Genomic DNA, 17528 nt, shown 5'->3' with positions numbered 1-17528 from the left:
ATTGCGACTGTAGGTTGCATTTACTATGAAAACCCGCATCTCCCGTCCGTCCGTCCGTCCGTCCGTCCGTCCGTCTGTCCGTCACCCACGCCTCCATATATGGTCACGCCTCGTGACATCACGTGACATCATCAAACCCTCTAGTGGATAACCATATATGGAGAAGACTGGATCATCACCTAGCTCTGAATATATGGAGCCGGACAGCAACTCTCCATCTGACCTCACACCCTTAGATCTCTATAAGCTGACTTGTTCTGACATTCCATATGTTGATCCTCCCCACCCGTCCTTGCTATTCTGACATTCCATATGTTGATCTGACCTCATCAAACCCATGTACACTCAAGACACGCTACATATATGGCCAGTACAGAATTAATTCCATATGTTGATCTGAACTCATCAAACCCTGTACACTCAAGACACGCTACATATATGGCCAGTACAGAATTAATTCCATATGTTGATCTGAACTCATCAAACCCTGTACACTCAAGACACGCTACATATATGGCCAGTACAGAATTAATTCCATATGTTGATCTGACCTCATCAAACCCTGTACACTCAAGACACGCTACATATATGGCCAGTACAGAATTAATTCCATATGTTGATCTGACCTAATCAAACCCTGTACACTCAAGACACGCTCCATATATGGCGCGTGTCATGGAGAAGACTGGATCATCACCTAGATCTGCATATATGGAGCCGGCCAGCAACTCTACATCTGACCTCACGGACACCAGATTAATAGTTTGACGTCTGCTTCTTAACTGTGCCGTATTAGGAATCTCTGTTGTTTCAGTGTGGCTTCTCAGGGGGTCCCCAGAAAACAACAGGTTTGTTGGGGTTCCAGGGGGTCCCCAGAAACCTAGCTGTGAGGCGACAGCGCTGCCGAGCCCCCAGGTACAGGTCCCATCGGCTTCTCCCGATTGGCCAGCCCTTCGGGGGCCAATAAAGCGTCGCGTGACATTCATGCCACAGCGTTCCAATATAAGCGGTATAGCGCAGCAGCAGCAAAACTTCCATTCTCATCGACGAGATGCGATGCTCGGACCCGCGAGCGAGCTCCTCTTCTTGGCCGTGCGTAAATTAGAATGCTGTCGTGCTGGACGGTGCGTCTGAACGGAGGTCCGCAGAAGGACTACGACCACGCCGCTGTAGCGGTGGGTCACGTGGTGTACTCGTTCGGGAACTGCGACCCACTGCCCCACGTGGCAGTGCACGTCTTCAACACTGTGTCTCTGCGCTGGACCAAGCTGCGTCCGCCGGCCGGGCGAGGAGGCTCTCGACCCCTCGACGACGTTCCCTCGAGGCGCGAGAGCCACACGGCCGCGCTGATCGACGACGTCGTCGTCTACGTCTGGGGGGGACGCGACTTCGACACGGGCGAGTACTGCGGGACGCTGTACGCGTTTGACGCGGAGGCGCGCGCCTGGCTCCGGAGGCCCGCAGTCTCGGGGAGCGTGCCGGAGCCGCGGGCCGGCCACTCGGCCTGCGTCCACCGGAGGTCCATGTACGTCTTTGGGGGATACGTGGACGGGATGAACGGATGCTCCGACCGCATCCACAGGCTGGACACGGCCGCCATGGTCTGGGCTCTGATCGGGGGCGCGTCGCCGGCGACCTCCCCGCCCGCTCTGCAGTGTCACTCCGCCACAGTCATCGGGACCAGGATGTTCGTGTTCGGGGGCCAGGGGGACCGGGACGAGGACCACCACGACCGCGTCAGAGTCTTTGACATGGAGACCGACCTCTGGCTGAGCACGTCGCCGCCGCCTTCTTCTTCCTCGTCCTCCTCCTCCTCTCCCGCGCAGCCGATTGGTCCAGAGAGACGCGCCTGCCACACGGCCTTCGCGTACAACGGAGAGCTGTACGTAGTCGGCGGCGACAACCTGAAGCGCATATTCGACGATCTGTGGAGATTCGCCCCGGAGACGACGACCTCCTCCCCCTGGAAGAGGGTGGAGCCCAGGGGAAGCGTACGACTGCCGTGTCTGCGGGAGACCGGCGTGTGCTGCTGCCTGGTGGGAGACCGCGTGGTCCTCTTCGGAGGGTACAGGACCAACATCCGGGCGGAGGCCGAGGATCCGGGACGACGCGAAGGTGACGACGCGGAGGAGACGTCCTACCTGTCCATCTTAGACCTGAGTCCTAGCCTGAAGACGCTGTGCAAGCTGACGGTTATTCAGGGCGACCTGGAGCAGTCTGGACTCCCACGGGACCTCAGGTGGGAACTGGCAGCCATGGTGACGACATGGTAACAACAGCAGCAGAGAACAAGTTCCAATGGAACAGAACAGAGGCGAAGATGGGAGCTTGCCGTCCTTGAATATGCCTGCAAAGGTGGAGACCTTTGCAGGGTTTTTTTTATTTTTACTCATGTTTCTTTTTATTTAATCATATTTGTTACTGAACTGAACACGCATGCACACACCATACACACACAAACACACGCACACACACACACACACACGCACGCACGCACGCACGCACGCACGCACGCACGCACACACACACACACACACACACACACACACACACGCACAAGTAGTGGAACATCACCCTCTGATGGTTGTGTAAGGTAACGACAGGATTGAAACCAAAGGTTCCACATTATTCAGTTCTTTATAGTTTTGTATGTACGGTATTTATTATTTCCAAGAAATCCATTTGATTCGGTTCAATTTCATTTCAGTTCATCTTTCATCAACTTTCATCAATGTGTGTGTGTGTGTGTGTGTGTTTGTTCATTTGAGTTTCACTTTGTGGGGGCCACGTTCATGACTCATTAGCTTTTGTGTGCGTCCCGATTTTTAAGAAACAAAAAACATGACGGATTTAATCATTTGTTCGGACATGAGGTTTACAATGAGTCCAACATGGTTAACATGGAGTTTATAATGAGACATGAGGTTTACAATGAGTCCAACATGGTTAACATGGAGTTTATAATGAGACATGAGGTTTACAATGAGTCCAACATGGTTAACATGGAGTTTATAATGAGACATGAGGTTTACAATGAGTCCAACATGGTTAACATGAGGTTTACAATGAGTCCAACATGGTTAACATGGAGTTTATAATGAGACATGAGGTTTACAATGAGTCTGACTCTAACATGGTTAACATGGAGTTTTGAAGATGAATATATCCACACTTTTCCTGGGCCGTGTGTGCTCCAGTTCCGGTCGATTTGATCCAATGAAAGCCAATGAAACTGGTCAGATGACCAATGATATCCAATGAAATCAACAGGAACTGGAGCAGACACAGCCCAGGAAAAGTGTGGATAGGCTTGTGTTGAATGAACACAACTGCTTATACTGTATATCAAATATCTGAATATTGAATCAAGCATTTTATAAACTGTCTGGGGTGCATGGGGGGGGGGGGGGAGGGTCCCCAGATGATTAGCTTATTAACCCAATTTGGGCGGGAACCCCTCTTGGTGTTTATAGCATTACGATTATGTCATACTTTAGCTATTGAAAAAAAAATAGCAGATCTACAAGCTTGTAGGTCTGCTATTTTTGAAAAATCGTGAAAATGTGCCTGAAATCTGTGTGTATATATATTATATATATATATTGAGTTTTTAACTCAAATCTTTGCCTCTGGGGGGTCCCTGGAACAACTTATTTTCAGATGGTGATCGGCGGCATATAAGTTTTGGGGTCCTTGACATGAAATATATTTAAAAAATATATTTTTTTTAAATTTCGACGTCAAGCCTGAATGGGTTAATGTTTTCTCACTCAACACAGCACACAGGCCAGGGTATCTTCACATTTATAAAGTGACAATTTAATCAGACCAGTGTGTGTCCAGTAGAAACCTTGTATGAATCTGATCTCAGGTCAGAATGGGTTAAGGACTTTTTGATACCTCTATAAGGAAAAGGAAATAAAATAAACTAATAATCAGACCATTACTATAGGTTATAGGTTTTCCCTTTATGATGAATTCCTGTTCTGTTCTTTAACTACATAGAGGTGTCTATTTGTACGTCTCTAAATGTTTTGATGAATTGAACATGGTGGACCCTGTTGTAAACAAGTGTAACCAATTGGGTCGTCCACTCAATACTCTTTGTATTGAGTTTGTGCTTGAAATGTACTGTAAATTCTGCAAACTGTTAATACATATTTCAATCAATCAATCAAAAGTTACACATCAAAAATAACCAACAAACTCTACTGTAAAACATGGTCAAACGTGGGGCAAATTGTCAAATATTACGATTATGAAAGAGGCAAACATTTTGGAAAATAGCCGATCTACAAGCTCACGACGCCATGAGGCAAATGTGAGCTTTGGCCCGGAAATGTTTCAGAACTACAGATTTTAGAAGGCATGTTGTAGAATCGGCCTCAGGTCTAAAAGGGTTAATTAATCGACACCAGATCAATATATTCAACAGGCTTTTTTATTGATATTCACTTACAGTGTATAATATACATAAATGAATGGGGGGTGGGTTTGGGGACGTACAGAACAGCCACCAACAGGCAACGACAAACTTGCGCGCACAAAATAAACTGCAAAAAAAAAACGTGTCAATCTAGATTGGCTAGTTGAACTACTCAAAAATGTTATTCAAAATAGAAGAAAGACTGTACATTTATACAGAGATAGACATGCATACTGTACATTCATACAGAGATAGACACTGTCATGCTTTAGCTATTTAAAAATAGCAGATCTACAAGCTCGTAGCGCGCCACCGAGTGGCGCGCTACGAGCTTGTAGGTCTGCTATTTTTTTTTTTTATCGAAGAACGACTGACATCTTTAGAATCTGATCTCAGGTCAGAATGGGTTAATCAGACCAGTGTGTGTCCAGTGGAAAAACCTCGTATGAAATCTGATCTCAGGTCAGAATGGGTCAATCAGACCAGTGTGTGTCCAGTCTAAACCTCGTATGAAATCTGATCTCAGGTCAGAATGGGTTAATCAGACCAGTGTGTGTCCAGTCTAAACCTCGTATGAAATCTGATCTCAGGTCAGAATGGGTCAATCAGACCAGTGTGTGTGTCCAGTAGGAAACCTCGTATGAAATCTGATCTCAGGTCAGAATGGGTTAATCAGACCACTGTGTGTGTCCAGTAGGAAACCTCGTATGAAATCTGATCTCAGGTCAGAATGGGTCAATCAGACCAGTGTGTGTGTCCAGTAGGAAACCTCGTATGAAATCTGATCTCAGGTCAGAATGGGTCAATCAGACCAGTGTGTGTGTCCAGTGGGGAAACCATCGTATGAAATCTGATCTCAGGTCAGAATGGGGTTTGTTTGTTTAAGTGTTCTCCAGAGTGACACAGACCTTGGCGGGCAGCATCTTCAGAGACATGTTGTGACTGAGGATGCTGACGCAGGGGAACAGCCTCTCGCTGAAGGCGTGGCGGAAGGTGTGCAGGTGCCCCGCCCCCCCGGGGGGGGCGTCCGGGTCGGAGAAAGACAGCGTCCCCCCGCTCCAGTCCAGCCGGACTCGGACCCTCCGGGGTTTACGCCGCGGCGCCAGAACCGTCTCGTCGCTACCGTCGTCGCCATCGCCGTCCCTCGTCGAGGAGGAGTGGACTGCGCGGAACCCGTCGGGGCCCCTCTTGGTCAGCCAGGACTCGCCGCCCGCGTCGCCTTTCCTCCGGTACGACTCCGCCAGGACGCCCAGGGACCAGCAGGCGGCGCCGTCGCCCACCTCCACGTCCCAGCTGCACACGGCGTCCCCCGGGCCGAAGCCCTGGGCGCCCAGGACCAGGTCGGCCCAGTCGAAGCGCTCCGCGTTGTCGGGGATCTGCTGCCCCCTGGACGTCTTCAGGACGTCCAGCCTCACGGCGGTCAGGTCGTCGGACAGGACGAACTCGGGGTAGGCCGTGTTGGGGTCCAGGGTGACGGGCGTGTAGGACACCAGCTCCTTCATCTTGTCCCACACGCCGAACGCCAGGTTGCCCAGGTGTCGGGCCTCGTCGATCAGCGGCCCCGACACCGCCTGGGGTTCAGCGTAGGGCTGTCGAGGAAAGTCGATTGATGAGACGATTTCATTGTCACACAAATCACTGCGATTAACAATTGAATTGTGCTTCTTGCATTTAACATTGATAAAAGGGTCCCTGGCAAATAAAACATTATACTTGCCCTCTATAACTAAAATTAAAAACACTTTGTATTTCTTTCCAGCCCTATGGAATGTATGGAATGCACGTGCTAACAGAAACTATTACAATTTTTGCTTTGACACTCACATTATCCTTAGGAAGCATAAAGTTGCTTTTTAACAACTTGGTTTTCACAAGGCAGATATGACAAATAACTTAAATCTAAAACTTGAAATCACAGACACAAGCTTACAACACACCAGGTGTTGTAAGCTTGTAAGATCAAATATTTCTGCTATTTGGTAAATGTTTTGGAAAGAAAAATAAAAAAGCACAAAGTGTCGTGTTGTAAGGTTGTAGATCTGCTATTTTTGAAAACGTATGGATATTTTTCCAACATGGAAACTATGGACGGTTATAATAGTTAAAAGTATTAAAAAAAAACTATTGCGATTGGGCGATAATGTAGTAAATTGTGACGGGCCCATATTATCCCATTCTGAACGGGCACCCATTTTGGTGTCAGCATCATGTTATGCTTTAGCTATTTAAAAATAGCAGATCTACAAGCTCATAGCGCGCCACCGAGTGGCGCGCTACAAGCTTGTAGGTCTGCTATTTTTTTTAAATCGACGAAGAACGACTGACATTTTTAGAATCTGATCTCAGGTCAGAATGGGGTTAATCAGACCAGTGTGTGTCCAGTGGAAACCTCGTATGAATCTGATCTCAGGTCAGAATGGGATATTATCAGATATACCTGCAGGGTGAGCAGCCGGACCCGCTCCATCATGCTGCTGTAGTTCTGCAGGAAGGAGACGTGGTCCACCTCGGCCCTCAGCCGCTCCTCCACGGCGCCGATGGCGTCCAGGAGGGACGCCGCCTCCGCCGCCAGCTCCGCCCCCTTTTCCGCCACCGTGCGGCTCTTGGCCGCCTCCTCACGCCGCAGGGCGGAGACCCGCGCCCGCTCCTCGTCCTTCAGGAAGCGCCGGAACGCCTCGAACTGCGCCCGGATGCGCGTCTCCGCGCTCTGCGCCTGCAGCAGGATGTGGTCTCCCGTCCGCTCGCACGTGGCCTTGGCCCTCTGGAAGACCTCCAGCTTCTCCCGCAGCGGCCTCAGGGACTCCCGCGCCGTCTCCCTGAGGCGCCCCGACGCCTCGTCCACGGGCGAGAACCTGTGCCCGGCGTGCCTGTCCGAGTCCCGGCACACCAGACACGCCAGGCGCTCGTCGTCCCGGCAGAAGAGGCGGAGCTTCTCGCCGTGCGCGGCGCACACGAGGTCGAGCTCCTCCGAGGTCGCGGCCGCCGCGGCCGTCGCCGATGACGCCGCCGCCGCTTGGCTCTGGCGTTTCTCCTGCAGGTACTTCTCGCACAGGTTCTTCAGCACCAGGTTGGTGGGCGGCGGGTGTTTGGCGGAGGACTTCTTGGTCCTCTTCTTGCAGACGGGGCACTCCTGCGCGGGTCTCTCCGTCCACCACTCCTGCAGACAGCCTCTGCAGAAGCTGTGGCTGCAGGCCAGCACCACGGGGTCCTATGAGAAGGATGGAGACATATATATATATATATATTAGGCCAGCACCACGGGGTCCTATGAGAAGGATGGAGACATATATATATATATATATATTAGGCCAGCACCACGGGGTCCTATGAGAAGGATGGAGACATATATATATATATATATATATTAGGCCAGCACCACGGGGTCCTATGAGAAGGATGGAGACATATATATATATATATATATATTAGGCCAGCACCACGGGGTCCTATGAGAAGGATGGAGACATATATATATATATATTAGGCCAGCACCACGGGGTCCTATGAGAAGGATGGAGACATATATATATATATATATATATATTAGGCCAGCACCACGGGGTCCTATGAGAAGGATGGAGACATATATATATATATATATATATATTAGGCCAGCACCACGGGGTCCTATGAGAAGGATGGAGACATATATATATATATATATATATATTAGGCCAGCACCACGGGGTCCTATGAGAAGGATGGAGACATATATATATATATATTAGGGATCAGGCCAGCACCACGGGGTCCTTTGAGAAGGATGGAGACATATATATATATATATTAGGGATGCCGCCGACGAATCGATTTTCCGATTAATCATCGCAGTCTCCGAAATCGATTTTAATATTTCATAATCGAAAAAACGGGAAAAAAAGAAAATGTTTGTTTTTTTGGGGGTTTTTTAATAGCCAAAATATAGGCTAACTAGAAAAAGTGCCCTTCCGGGCACAGGTCTCCACCAGGTTATCCACAGATCCGTGCAGTTAGAGGTAAAAACACTTTTCGGCCAGTTATAGCGCCACCTTGAGGCTGAGTTGAAATTGTTCATGTGGCATTTCGTCCTCGGCCTAGTGGGAATGTGGGTGCACAATTTCACGGAAATCACGCGATGTGTTCATGATTTGCAGCATTTTGTTTGAAACTGAGCACTCCTGTGAACTTTGGAAGCCAATCTTAACCAATCAGGATGGAGTCATGTTAAATCTGAAAGACCCGTTTCGTTGAATGGCTCTAGAGAGACTGTGTACCAATTTGCGTGATGTTTGGACAAAATCTGTAGGTGTACTGTGCAAAAACTTGTTTTGCACAAAGCGGCCTCCTGGTGGCGCTATAACAGGCCGTTCTGGAAAGTTTGGGGCAGAGGTTCATGGTTGGCATCCAGGGAGTGTGTGTGCAAAATATAGCATTGAAAAACTTGTTTTGCACAAAGCGGCCTCCTGGTGGCGCTATAACAGGCCGTTCTGGAAAGTTTGGGGCAGAGGTTCATGGTTGGCATCCAGGGAGTGTGTGTGCAAAATATGGCATCGACCGGGTTAAAGGTGGCCGAGATTAGCTGTTCACGGACACACGGACACACACGCGGACGGACGGAGTGCAAAACATACTCTCCCCACATGCCTTCGGCCTGGTGGAGACAATAAGTAAGGCTGCATGATATATCGAACATGTACCTTCATCAGAGTGGAGAATATAAGTATAAATCAAGTTGAGCAAAGCCACTCTTCTCTGCCCCTCTCTCTAACAGACACAGTTAACGATCGCTTGCCAGACAAACAATCAGATGAAATGAAGGCCGTTGTAGAGTAGAGTGTAGACTAGAAACATGTTCTCTTTATATCAAGTACTTCATACCAGCCCCTTATGAAACTACTTCTCCCCAAATCCAAATGGATTTCATTTTCCATCCTGAATGGCACTGAGAAGATCTCCACAAAGATTTACTCATCAAAACTGATTATAAAACTGTAACCATCAAAGCATGCACTCAACATATAATGGTTATGTGACCATGGCATGTGCATAATATAAAATATTCTTTTAATAGGTGGCTGCATGTCAGCGCCACAGGGTCCTTGAGAAGGATTGAGACATACATACATATATTTTTTTTTTAAATGTTTTTCTCTTTGTAATTTCTCTTATTTTATTCATGTCTTCCGAGCTTAATTGAACCCAAAAAAAGAAAACTTTTATTAACATTCAGTAGGTTTTCTGTGGTCTGGAGTTCTCTGGCTCAACTCACACTCACAGTCTGGCTCAACTCACACTCACAGTCCACAGGAAAATCAGAGCACTTGTTTTAACGCATTTAGACCTGAGGACGATTCTACGAATGTCTTCTAAATCAGTTTTCTGTGTCGTTCATTTCATAGACCCCCCAAAGATATATGAAATTGGCCCGCCGACCACCATCTGAAAATATGATGTTCCAGCAAAGATTTTAGTTAAAAACGTTCACCCTTAAAGGACCACTTCACCACTTTTCAACCTATCTTTATATAATAGGTCCTCACTAATAGTCATGAAAAAATGGCACGATTTTTCCTACTCAGTCTGTGTCTCATAGGAGGGCTGTGGGCAGTTTAGAAACAGTCTTCCAGTGACATCATCATTAGGCAGATTTTTTTTTTTTTAAACAAGATTATTTTCAAAAATGTTTAAATTTTCATTATCGTGACTGAGAACGATGGCTTCCATTTTCGCATTGCAACTTTTCAGGACTAGAAAGCCTGCAGTTTCTATTAGCTTGTATTCCTCATCGATGATGTCACTGGAAGACGGTTTCTGAACTGCCCACCGCCCTCCTATGAGACACAGACTGAGTAGAAAAATATTGCGGCATTTTTTCATGATTATTAGTGAGGACCTAGTATATGAAGATAGGTTGAAAAGTGGTGAAGTGGTCCTTTAAAGAATACGATATATATTCAAAGATTTGCGCCACATTTTCACGATTTTTCTAAAATAGCAGATCTACAAGCTCGTGGCACGGCACTCGGTGCCGCACTATGCGCTTGTAGGTCTGCTATTTTTCAATAGCTAAAGTATAACATAATGCTTAAAACGCCAACAGGTGTTCCCGCCCCAAAATGGGTTAAGAGTCTAAAAAAATCCCATATATGACACAATGGTGTCATAAATGAAACTTACCCCATTCTGACCTGAGATCAGATTCTATAAAATGTCTTCTACATCCTGACAGTTTTCCATTCTGACCTGAGATCAGATTCTACAATTGTCTTCTACATCCTGACAGTTCTACATTCTGACCTGAGATCAGATTCTATAAAATGTCTTCTACATCCTGACAGTTTTCTGAAAAAGCTATGTCAGTCGTTCTTCGATTTTTCAATAATAGCAGTCCTACAAGCTCCTAGCGCAGCACTCGGTGGCGCGCTATGAGCTTGTAGATCTGCTATTTTTCAATAGCTAAAGCACAACGTAATGCTATAACACCAAAAGGGGTTCCCGCCCCAAAAGGGGTTGCCATACCTTGAAGACGTCGCAGCACACGACGCAGGTGAGCTCCTCTTCCAGCCGCGTGAAAGGAGACGCCATTTTGTCCGTCCGCGGTCACACTGCGGCCACACTGCTGTCACACTAAAGCGCAAATAACATGCATTTTAAAACTGCTTTTAATATTTAATAATCATATTGTCCATGTCCCTCAAAGTTATGTCTAATGGTTTGAGCCTCAATCACCACTCTGATATAACCAGGCCTTGTCATTTCTTTCTGGACTTTGAAAGCAGTTTTAGCTGCAGTACCACAATGTCCTGAGGTGGTGGGGGGGTGCTGATATGCAGATTATTTAATATTTGAGTCATTATAATACTCATGCTAGATAAAACCAGGCTTGTTTCCATTCCATGCCAGCTTGGAAAATCAACAATGGTGGACATTGTAAACAAAGTGGAAATACAAATTTGTAACTGAAGACTGAAGAAGAGGAGGAATTATACAAAGTAGGGTGACATTGATGACATCATGATGAGGCCAAAATCAGTCGAGCTGTTCCTGAGAGCAATTTCCATTAACCCATTCTGACCGGGCACCCATTTTGGTGTCAGCATCATGTTATGCTTCCACTCGGTGGCGCGATATGAGCTTGTAGATCTGCTATTTTTGAAAAATCGAAGAGCGACTGACATTTCTAGAATCTGATCTCAGGTCAGAATGGGTTAATCAGACCAGTGTGTGTCCAGTGGAAACCTCGTTATGAATCTGATCTCAGGTCAGAATGGGTTAAAACACCTATTATGATATGAAAGCCGGATTGTTCAAAATTGGTTATTTGTGGGGATAGAAAACACATATGGGAGCCCCAAAAACACAAAAGAAATTGAAAAAGTTGAATTTTATGTTATAGGTCCTTTAAGACAAGAATCACATCGGTAGGCTTATAGGCTATGTTGTTTGGAATTGTGGTTAAAATAAAGGGGAAACACGGGCATTGACGCGGACAGCTATACGCATTATTTCGCTGTGAAAAACATCTGTCGTTGTGGGTCCGTCTCTAGGGCGACGGTTGACGCCAGTGTTGTTTTTGGCAGCAAATTTCTATTTTAGTTTAGTCATAGTCTTTGGACTGAAACTTCATTTAGTTTTAGTCACATTTTAGTCACCTGGAATGTTTTAGTGTTAGTCTAGTTTTAGTCGACTAAATGTCATACGATTTTAGTCGACTAAATCTACAGTTGATTTAGTCGACTAAAATGTATTTTGGCAGGTCTTGATGCCGTCGTAATGAGTGTTTTTACACTTGCTGAAAATAGCCGATCTACAAGCTCACAACGCGGCTTGTAGATCAGCTATTTTCAGCATGCAACCAAGTGTAAAATGACTAATACTGGATCTCTTGTCCACTAGTCCCTTCCTAACATTTTAGTCTAGTTTTTATTTGTTGACGAAATTGTCAGTATATTTAGTCTTAGTTTTAGTCATCATAGATTCATTTTTATTTAGTTTTTATTTAGTTTTAGTCAGTGAAAAAAGGTAGTCGACGAACATTTTTCGTCTTAGTTTTAGTCGACGAAAACAACACTGGTTGACGCGGACTGAAGTTGACATGGTCTGATGATGACAAACTATAGAACACCTGTTCGGGTCTGTAACTCAAGAGAGTGTACACATGGAAACAAACGGACCCCCGAGTTAAATTAAGTGTGATTTAAATGTGTTTGGTGTCCCAGAAATGCCCGATAGAGTGATATAAATGCTAGCCCTGGTCCAAGGCTTACAGCGAGCCTTGTGGAAGTCCCTTCCACAGCCCTCTGGTCATATTTACACTCCCGTGCGCTGTTTTTCTAATACCAGCAAATAAACAAAACGACGAAACCACTCACCGAAACAAAGCCTGCTAGACCTTTAAGGTAAAAGTCTATTCTCCAACCTGGGAAGCGTCTCAGGTCCTCAGGTCCCCATTTAACGACGGTAAACGCTATCCTACAGACAAATCCAGGGTACATTGCGTTATTAAAATGGCAAAAAGTGCATTTTAGAGAGAAACTGGGGACCTGAGACGCTTCCCAGGTTGGAGAATAGACTTTTACCTTAAGGTCTAGCAGGCTTTGTTTCGGTGAGTGGTTTCGTCGTTTTGTTTATTTGCTGGTATTATAAAAACAGCGCACGGGAGTGTAAATATGACCAGAGGGCTGTGGAAGGGACTTCCACAAGGCGTCAGAGAGAGGCTGTAGCCTGTAAGCCTTGAACCAGGGCTATAGAAATGCCATTAAACTAGCAAACCGGGGCGTCCTTGACATGAAAAAGTTTGGGAACCACTGCTGTTGTTGTTGTTGTTGTTGTTGTCGTCGTTGCAGTAGGTTTAGTATCAATGTAATAAGCATTATAGTTCCTTACCTTAAACAACAGTAGACTGTAGCTGTTGTAGAAGTGATGATAATTAAGACAGCAGTAGTTTAACACTAAACACTAAACGTTTGTTTTATTAAAGTCGTGTGTGTGTCTTTCTCTGTGTGTGTGAGTACTAAATAACACGGCTTCGAAATGAACCACATGAGCTGCACGTCAACACGCCATTGGTCGCTTCGTTGTTGGCAACAAGACGCTTGCTGATTGGCCATTATCGTCACACCCGCAGAGTACGAGAGAAAGCTATTGGTCCATGGCCGCAAAGTTGAACGCACGCCAACCTATGGCATGACACTACCCTCTAGTGGTTGTGCAAGGTAACTACAGCATTGAAACCACAAATTGTACACATAATTGTAAAAGGCTATTCGTTTTTAATTTGTTTATTTATATTTGTCATTTATCTTTTTTTTTATGCTGCTTCAGTTCAGTTTAACTTTCAACAGTTTAGCAACAGTTTAACTTGGTGAACTCTTGGTGAAATTTAAAACGAGGTTCACTTTGTTTAATTGCCCTAAATATGATGGAATACGAAGTATAAAAGTATTTGTTAAGATATGTCTTCTATGGGGATTGCATTGAGTTAGATTGGATGATTATTGAAAAAAAAACTTTGAGATGTGATTTGATAAAGGAGACCCATTCTGAACGGGAACCCATTTTGGTGTTTCAAGCATAATGTTTTAATGTTTATATACTTTAGCTATTGAAAAATAGCAGATATACAAGCTTGTAGCGCGCCACCGAGTGGCGTGCTACGAGCTTGTAGTTTTCTGAAAAACCCATGTTTCTGTGTCAGCGGTTCTCAAAATATTTCCTGTCAAGGACCCCCAGAATTATCTGTATTTGGCCACGACCCCCCCGTCTCAAAATATGTTGTTTCAAGGAACCATCACCTCCCAATGTATGAATGAATGAACCTTCACCTCCCAATGTATGAATGAATGAACCTTCACCTCCTAATGTATGAATGAATGAACCTTCACCTCCTAATGTATGAATGAATGAACCTTCACCTCCCAATGTATGAATGGATGAACCTTCACCTCCCAATGTATGACTGAATGAACCTTCACCTCCTAATGTATGAATGAATGAACCTTCACCTCCCAATGTATGAATGAATGAACCTTCACCTCCCAATGTATGAATGAATGAACCTTCACCTCCCAACGTATGAATGAATGAACCTTCACCTCCCAATGTATGAATGAATGAACCTTCACCTCCCAACGTATGAATGAATGAACCTTCACCTCCCAATGTATGAATGAATGAACCTTCACCTCCCAATGTATGAATGAATGAACCTTCACCTCCCAATGTATGAATGCATGAACCTTCACCTCCTAATGTATGAATGAATGAACCTTCACCTCCCAATGTATGAATGAATGAACCTTCACCTCCCAATGTATGAATGAATGAACCTTCACCTCCTAATGTATGAATGAATGAACCTTCACCTCCCAATGTATGAATGAATGAACCTTCACCCAATGTATGAATGAATGAACCTTCACCTCCCAATGTATGAATGAATGAACCTTCACCTCCCAATGTATGAATGAATGAACCTTCACCTCCCAATGTACGAATGAATGAACCTTCACCTCCCAACGTATGAATGAATGAACCTTCACCTCCCAACGTATGAATGAATGAACCTTCACCTCCCAACATATGAATGAATGAACCTTCACCTCCCAATGTATGAATGAATGAACCTTCACCTCCAAATGTATGAATGAATGAACCTTCACCACCCAATGTATGAATTAATTCACCTCCCAATGTATGAATGAATGAACCTTCACCACCCAATGTATGAATGAATTCACCACCCAATGTATGAATGAATTCACCTTCCAATATATGAATGAATGAACCTTCACCTTCCAATGTATGAATGAATGAACCTTCACCACCCAATGTATGAATGAATTCACCTCCCAACGTATGAATGAATGAACCTTCACCTCCCAACGTATGAATGAATGAACCTTCACCTCCCAACGTATGAATGAATGAACCTTCACCTCCCAATGTATGAATGAATGAATGAATGAACCTTCACCTCCCAATGTATGAATGAATGAACCTTCACCTCCCAATGTATGAATGAATGAACCTTCACCTCCCAATGTATGAATTATGAATGAACCTTCACCTCCCAACGTATGAATGAATGAACCTTCACCTCCCAATGTATGAATGAACGAACCTTCACCAGGCCGAAGGCATGGGGAGAGAGTATGTTTTATTGTCTCCACCAGGCTGAAGGCATGGGGAGAGAGTATGTTTTATTGTCTCCACCAGGCCGAAGGCATGGGGAGAGAGTATGTTTTATTGTCTCCACCAGGCTGAAGGCATGGGGAGAGAGTATGTTTTATTGTCTCCACCAGGCCGAAGGCATGGGGAGAGAGTATGTTTTATTGTCTCCACCAGGCTGAAGGCATGGGGAGAGAGTATGTTTTATTGTCTCCACCAGGCCGAAGGCATGGGGAGAGAGTATGTTTTATTGTCTCCACCAGGCTGAAGGCATGGGGAGATAGTATGTTTTACTGTCTCCACCAGGCCGAAGGCATGGGGAGAGAGTATGTTTTATTGTCTCCACCAGGCTGAAGGCATGGGGAGAGAGTATGTTTTATTGTCTCCACCAGGCTGAAGGCATGGGGAGAGATTATGTTTTGCACTCCATCAGTCCGTCCGTCCGTCTGTGAACAGCTAATCTCTGGCACCGTTAAAGGACAACTTTATTTTTTTTCAACCAAGGTTCATGTTTTAGGTTGTTATTAGAGAAACTAAAAGATGAGTGTTCTTCTTTTTTTCATTTGCTGCTTTCTTTCGTTTTAGGGATTTTAGCAGTTTTTGACAGGGGGGCGGGGGCATTCGAGCATGGGGCTAAATATGTATTTTTTTACAACATTTTATAGCGATTTCTTTTTTAATTATTTACTATAGTCCTAAAAAAAACCTGGAAATTTCATCTGGCCACAAAACATCACGAGATCTACTGAATGTGTCAAACTGACATTGAGCCTATGACACACAGTGTGGCTTCCCCCCAGTAGGCTACCTTCACATTCAGTAGATTCTGTGATTTATTTGTGGCCAGATGTAATTTCCTGGGGTTTATTAGGGCTATAGTAAATAATAAAAAAAAACATCTCCATAATCTCCAACTAACACATAGTTGTAATAATAATAGTATTCAGAGATGTAGTGGAGGGTAAAATTATGACTTTAGTACATCAATGGTGTTTTCTACAACACATGTTTACTCAAAGTACAATAATGTAAATTTGCTACTTCTGTCTCTTAATACAAAACTTGTATTAAACAATTAAGCCCTATTTTAAAATTATTTTATTTGAATATGTCAGATCTAAATTTATTTTGAAACGTTTGACATGCTTTGAAAGTTTGAGTACTTTTACTTTGGTATTTTGGTGAAAGTAACATTTTGAATACAGGTGTTTTAATTTAATTGTAACAGAGAACTTTTTATATTGTGTTATTGTTACTCTTACTTAACCCATTCAGGACAGGAACCCTTTTTGGTGTTTTAAGCATTATGTTATACTATTGAAAAATAGCAGATCTAAATTATTGTTCTATGATAGTTGTCTTAGTCCAGCAGTGATGCTCTTAGTCAGATTTTCTACCTCTAAATCCCTGATAAAAGATAAAATAGAAATAGTAATAATACACAATATTGAATATTTATTCTAAATGTTTTGCAACATCTCTCACCTGGTGGTGGTGGTGTTGGTGTCGGCGTCCTCTCCCTCAGCAGGATGTCAATATGAGCCGTCAGTCGGGTGTTCTCCTGGGTCAGGTTGTGATTCTCATTTTGTAGTTGCGTAATCTGATCCAACAGCTGGGCATTCTCCTGGGTCAGGGCGTCGCAGTTGGGCTTCTGGAACACAAATAATACAAACTATGAAAAACTATGCCATCACATTATCAAATGAAATAGTGTTGTATATGGCCCAGCCACATGAGGCTGGGCATAGGAGGGGCTAGCGCCCATTAAAAAGAAGAACAAACCTGGCAAATACAATAAAGCGTTTATTCATAGTATGGAGTTTCGGTGGTGAGGTGACCACCGAACTACAACATGACGTCACTGAGGTGACCACTGAACTACAACATGACGTCACTGAGGTGACCACCGAACTACAACATGACGTCACTGAGGTGACCACCGAACTACAACATG

General features: G+C 44.8%; 1 protein-coding gene across 1 annotated transcript; it reads right to left on the bottom strand.

Annotated features, from left to right (window-relative positions):
* Positions 1-5307: 5307 nt before the first annotated feature.
* On the bottom strand, positions 5308-13412 carry LOC310877188 (E3 ubiquitin-protein ligase TRIM35-like; the record flags this gene model as incomplete). Its single annotated transcript, XM_083790952.1, has 4 exons — positions 13292-13412; positions 10925-11032; positions 6864-7634; positions 5308-6015 (listed from the first exon to the last, which is right to left on the bottom strand). Exons 2-4 carry the CDS (start codon positions 10988-10990, stop codon positions 5308-5310), a joined length of 1545 nt encoding a protein of 514 aa, XP_083647078.1. The 5' UTR covers positions 10991-11032; positions 13292-13412.
* Between the last annotated feature and the right edge of the window lie 4116 nt (positions 13413-17528).

This window comes from Protomyctophum parallelum, assembly GCF_964188405.1.
Source record: "Protomyctophum parallelum genome assembly, chromosome: 19".
Taxonomy (NCBI): Eukaryota; Metazoa; Chordata; class Actinopteri; order Myctophiformes; family Myctophidae; genus Protomyctophum; species Protomyctophum parallelum.
The sequence above is the reverse complement of the archived record's forward strand: the minus strand, read 5'-3'. Positions and strand labels throughout refer to the sequence as shown.